This window comes from Paramacrobiotus metropolitanus, unplaced genomic scaffold, assembly GCF_019649055.1.
Source record: "Paramacrobiotus metropolitanus isolate TYO unplaced genomic scaffold, Prichtersi_v1.0 Parri_scaffold0000099, whole genome shotgun sequence".
NCBI lineage: Eukaryota > Metazoa > Tardigrada > Eutardigrada > Parachela > Macrobiotidae > Paramacrobiotus > Paramacrobiotus metropolitanus.
Genome location: NW_026570319.1, coordinates 326,082 through 331,556, shown reverse-complemented (window position 1 = coordinate 331,556; position 5,475 = coordinate 326,082). Strand labels below are relative to the sequence as shown.

At 43.1% G+C, this 5,475-nt stretch overlaps 1 protein-coding gene across 2 annotated transcripts; it reads left to right on the top strand.

The window, feature by feature from the left end:
- The first annotated feature begins 2,494 nt into the window (after positions 1–2,494).
- On the top strand, positions 2,495–4,832 carry LOC129596991 (serine protease inhibitor 2.1-like). Of its 2 annotated transcripts, none has more exons than XM_055494402.1 (2): positions 2,495–3,746; positions 4,204–4,832. In XM_055494402.1, the coding sequence occupies exons 1-2, from the start codon at positions 2,768–2,770 to the stop codon at positions 4,380–4,382; spliced, it is 1,158 nt and encodes a 385-aa protein (XP_055350377.1). In that variant the 5' UTR covers positions 2,495–2,767; the 3' UTR covers positions 4,383–4,832. The 2 variants fall into 2 exon arrangements, with proteins under 2 accessions (XP_055350377.1, XP_055350378.1); XM_055494403.1 differs by having other exon boundaries at positions 4,190–4,316.
- The last annotated feature ends 643 nt before the right edge of the window (positions 4,833–5,475 follow it).

The window sequence follows — 5,475 nt, the reverse complement described above, 5'->3', positions numbered from 1 at the left end:
TGCTTGATTTACAAATTCAGTTCCGTTTTCCCGCATAATGTTTACTAATTATACTGATACACAGCGCTGGTGCGGCATACGCATCTAAAAATTAATAGGCAAGTAACAGCAAAGGTAAATATCATCGTATAACAGCACAGATAAAACGCATTACCAGCGCGGAATTAGTGCAGTAGCACTGAACCACGGCTAGGTACGAACTGCATAACTAAACACGTTCAAAAATACGTCATATGAAAGGCTGATTTGCATAAATCCATAATCCACAGGATTCGACACTACTGCCCGCCAAACCAACCCTCGAAATGTACGCTGGACTGAAATCTGTTACGTTCAACCATTGCACGGAATAACTTTTTACATTTCCACTGATCTTAGAGCAAAAGGCTGCCGTCTGATATCGACTAAGCGCACAGCGTTTCTCTGTATGTACACCAGACTTAGACCATCTTTTTGGTGGAGTGGGGAAAATCCCACCTTTCCGCCCCCCTCCACCTTTTTTGGAGTGCGGGTGAGTGGGAAGTTTGAAGCTGGTGGGCGGAGGCCGGGTGGAAAGTCCGAGCTCGGGCGGAGGGGGGAAAAACCGGAAGAAACGGGCCCGCCACTTGAAAACATATTGTGGTGGGGGGTGGCCCAGGTGTGGTATAGGCTGTTTCCGCTCGTCTCCAAATGCTGTCTCGCGTTGTGTGACTCTAGACTCTAGACAATATTGTGTCGTGACTATATTGTATGACATGCTATGCGGAAGTCGCACCGCGACAACCGCACTAGATGACCAAACCTACTCAATCGGTAGAGTGGGAATATGCTCTGGACTCCGTAAGTGGAACTACTGCCTACTTCCGCTAGGTACGAGCGGATTGCTGTGCCTAACGAAAGTTACCGAAACCGAAACACTCAGGAACTTCCCAAATGTTTAATCATCAAACCGAACGAACAAGCAAAAAGAACAGAACAGAACGCGAGATATGATATGAACTTCCTTCTAACCTAGAGTCACACGACCTTTCAGCTAGAAACAAGCTCACAGATTTAGTTGAAGTTAGAAACTTTTAACTGATTAGTTAAACCAGAGTCATGGATCACATTAGCGATCAAATCCGTTAGATAAGAACAACAAATCGTACGTAACAGAAAACACAACACGTACGTCATAACACGTACGTCATACGCGCAACTACGCATGGCGCGTTACTATATTATTGTATCTAGACTCTAGACACAATAATACTGTCCAGAACAACGTGACAACACACAGCTCTTGGTTATCGCTAAAATTATTAAAAACAAAATAAATTATCAATATTTAACGGTTTTCTTGTTAAACAAACTTTTTATGGTATTCTTTTTATATTGTATATGAATAATAAAGACCGATGTTTAATGATTTCTGTGAAGTCCGTACAGACGGGATTAAAGCTTTAATATGACTCGACTTCTAAGCCAGTCAGTTAATTCTACTGACTGGTACAACAGAAGGTAGTATTAAATAACAGAACATTCGCAGCCAGGAATTGATACAGCTAGTGACCTTGAAGAAATACACGAGAAAACAAGGACATTCATGCCGTACAGTTTCTTATTAAGCATCAATAATATCTTTCCTTAGCATTTCCTCCAAATTTCCCTTTTTTTTCGACCATACAAAATTTTCTTGCATTTTGACCCTGGCCAGAGTGGCGCAGTCGCTGCCGCTATATCTATACTGAACGGTTGCTCGGAAGTTACACAGCCTTCTCTCTTTATTTGCATGTTCCGCGTTGTGCACCTGGCTGCTTATACGAGTATTACGAAATTATCAAGAACAACATTTAGATTCAGGGTAAATACCGTAGTGAGTCTATATTATTTGATCTGCGTACGTATGTACAATACATCGGCAACCACCGGACACATACTGGTCAGCTGTGCGACCGCATGTTACGCTTTCGCGAACCCGTGGAATTTTATAGACACATATCGGTATGCGTATTTTTTTGTGTAATACCGGTGAGTCGATGCAGAAAATAATTGACAGTTCATTTCAATTGGTGTTTTAGGCCTACGGAAAATTTTCTTTTAGTAGTGATAGTGCATAACGGTAATGCAGCCCCAGCTAATTTCCCGTACAGTCATCGTCTTGCTGCTGGAATCTCTCTGCCGACTTGCCATCATGCCTTCCGGGCCAACTAACTTGCAAGTCGTAAGCATACACTGCATGGAAGCTCTTAAAATCCGGATACATGCCCGGCATGTATACAGTAGCATACACATACAGTGGTAGTATGATACTAGTACAGACCACACGGGCCATACTTTAATACCGGTATACGGCATACTACTAGTGATGTACTATACTTTACCCGTAATTTAACAGCATGGCATGTTTAATACAAGAAACGTTATACAGTACATGGCACTTAAACAGCTGCATAGCCATCGAAGCTGCTGCACAGCAGCAGCATGCATGTTGTGCTTTCGTATCACCAGCATCAGCACACGTTAACAACTTCACAATTTTATCGATCTGTTCTGTAACATGATGGGCACTTTAGGCGTTAGGCAGCCGACGATGGAGTGTCTATGCTTTTAAGATTCCACTTCCAGTCATTCTAAAATTGATACTTAACGTATTGCCATAAATTCGTAATTATTTCATAATCAGTAACTCGTACTGGCATTTCCCAATTCCATGCGCTTTATAACAAACATACCGTGCGCTTTTTTTATGTGTTGATTGTTTTATCGACGCCGAAACGCTGAACTCTGTGACTGTATATGGTAAAAGATGAGCAGGAAAAATAATTCGAGCTGTGAGCTGGGCTTTGCTCTTGACTTGTACAATGCTGCGGCCGATACGGTACCATCAGCTTCCAATCTGATTATTTGCCCATATTCCGTTGAAAGCGTTTTAGCATGTTTCTTGCCGGGCACAGATGGCGAAATCCACAAGAACCTGCTGCGGTTATTATGCCCAAAGGGGAGATCCGTCACCGAGTTATGTTATGAGCTGTTCTCCAGGACAGCAGACAATATTATCCAAGCCAACGCCGTTTTCTACGACGTTAAAGCTACCTTAGCGGCAGCCTACCAAGATGCCTTGAAGATTTATGAGAGTATACACTTTTTCAGCGTTCCCTTCGAAACTGACCCGCAACAAACTGTGGAAGCTATCAACAACTTCCTGCTCCAGCATTCGTCAGGTAACATTGATGATATTTTGCCGCGACTACGGTTAGATGATGTTCGAGAAAGCGATTTAATTTTGCTATCGACCATCAACTTCTCCGGAGCGTGGGACTTTCCTTTTGATCCGGAATCCACTTGCCACCGAATGTTTTATTGTGCAGACGGCACACAACGGCATATACCTTTTCTAAATTCGGAGATGGATTACTATCGCTCCTACAACGTTGACGCGCAGAAGCAAACATTATCGCCACATGATCCCAAAGTGTTGATATTAGACATCAGCGGAAAAAACTACAGTGTTATGTTTTTATTACCGGAAGAGAGTCCAGACGGTCTCCGACAGATGGAAAGCAGTTTAAATCCCAGTGCTCTGATCGAATGGAGAAAGAAGAGCATCGTCTCCGAAATCATGGTCGCCTTGCCGAAATTCCGCATTTCCACCAGCACCGACTTGATACCATGCACGAAAGCGCTGGGTCTCGCTGACATGTACCGGCCCTCGAGTGACATGTCGGGGATGTTCGAACACAGAACGCTGACAAAGGTGGCTGACTTTGCGCAAAATACCATGTTTGGTGAGTACATTCCCGAGGTGACCCGCCATTTCGTTGGCGAATTTATCACTTCTTTGAGCAGACACAATGTTCACCCGTTATGACGTCGTAATTTTTAGCTAAATTGCTTCCTTTGTTCCATATTTTTTCATGCTTACTTATGGTGCATTCTTTTTTCATATGCTCTGATATATTTTCTTATGTTTTCTCAGTCGTCGTCCTTGCATCGGCCGACGACTTGCGGTCGACATTGTGTCAGTCGACGAAAAGTCCGACAGTTGGCTTTCCAATAATTCCACACCTGTGTAATGGTGTTCGGTGTTCATAATATACAGTATAACGTCTACTTCATTTATGTTTTTTTTATCATTTTACTTCATTTATTTACTTCGTTTATTTCATTTATTTATGTAAGTGAATAATTGGTAATGTGCGTACGCAGCGTATCCGTAATTTCGAAGCAGTTTAATTTTTTCAGATGTCGATGAGTATGGAATCAAGGCGGCAACTGTCACAATTTCCCGAAACACATACACATGCAACTATTTCCCAGCTTTCGAAGCGAATCGGCCATTTTTGTTGGTCATTTGGGACAACAATGCTGAATTTCCGCTTTTCATCGGGAGGATTGCTGATCCCAGTCCCATGGTCACTTGATACAAGCGCAACTACAGTTATTAGGCGGCACTATGTATAATGGCTCAAAGCGACAAGCAGAGGCCAAGTGGAGACTGGAGACGCCAAAGAAAGCAGCGCGTGTATTTAATCCACAATAACTATTATTGTTTAATTCCCATTTAAAATACTGTCTGCCAGCGCAGGCGTTTTTCCATGTGGACTTTCTTTTTACTGCTTTCTGGCAAGCTTGGTAACTTTTATCTTGATCAAACCAAACATAGCATGAAATTTTTTAAAATAACCAAAAAAATTTGCATTTAGGGTTTCTAGCGCTTAGTGTACTAGTGCTTAGACGTAGCTCTTAGTGTACTACGGACAACTAAGTGCGTGACCGGCTGGGAAAAATGCTTTGTCCAGTTTGCTTGAACATAGAGGACCTTCGCTTTGGTCGATTATAAGTTGATCTGACTGAACGAATTTTATTCTTGGTCACTTTGCGCTCTACTGTCGGATGGTGTTATGGTGCAAGCGGCACCTTGTAATTACTGCGGAAGTGGCTAAAATTTCCATAAAAATGCTAAAATATTACGAACGGTTGCAAATTATTGGGTTTTTTGCTTAAATTATTGACCGTTTTTACATCGAAGACCCCTTTACAATTTTTCCGACAGTTTTCGACCACTTTAGAGTCAGACTATCTGAACAATTACAGCAGATAAACTCCATTAGATATGTCAAATTGATGATCTTGGATTTGTATTTTGGATTTCCCGGGAGAACGCATGCTTTTGCTGTTGGTTACCGTTGAGTCCGTTTCGATGGCTCTCGGTAAACAGGGTATGTCGTTGCCTGCTTGTGCGTTCTCACTCGGGTTTGTGGGTTCTTTTTTCTGGCTTGGGTAGCTGTTTGTAGGCCTTTTGGGACCATGGAATTCAAGTGCGATCTGTGCCCAAAGGTGTGCAAATCATCTCACGGTCTAGCAGCGCACCGCGACTCGGCAGTATGCAAGAAAGCACAACGCAAGGCTCTCCGTCCCGGACCTTCAGCAGCTCCTTCAGCAGCTCCGCAGCCTGCAGCTGGCTCCCCTCGCTCGCTTCCTCCAGCTCCAGTGCCTATTCCTGGCGCCACAGCG

What these genes read in the sequence shown, in the direction of transcription:
- LOC129596991 (XM_055494402.1), top strand. Translation starts at nt 2,768, where the DNA reads ATGAGCAGGAAAAATAATTCGAGCTGTGAGCTGGGCTTTGCTCTTGAC. An exon ending in TGCGCAAAATACCATGTTTG is followed by an intron (nt 3,747 to 4,203) that starts GTGAGTACATTC and finishes TAATTTTTTCAG; the next exon opens with ATGTCGATGAGTATGGAATC.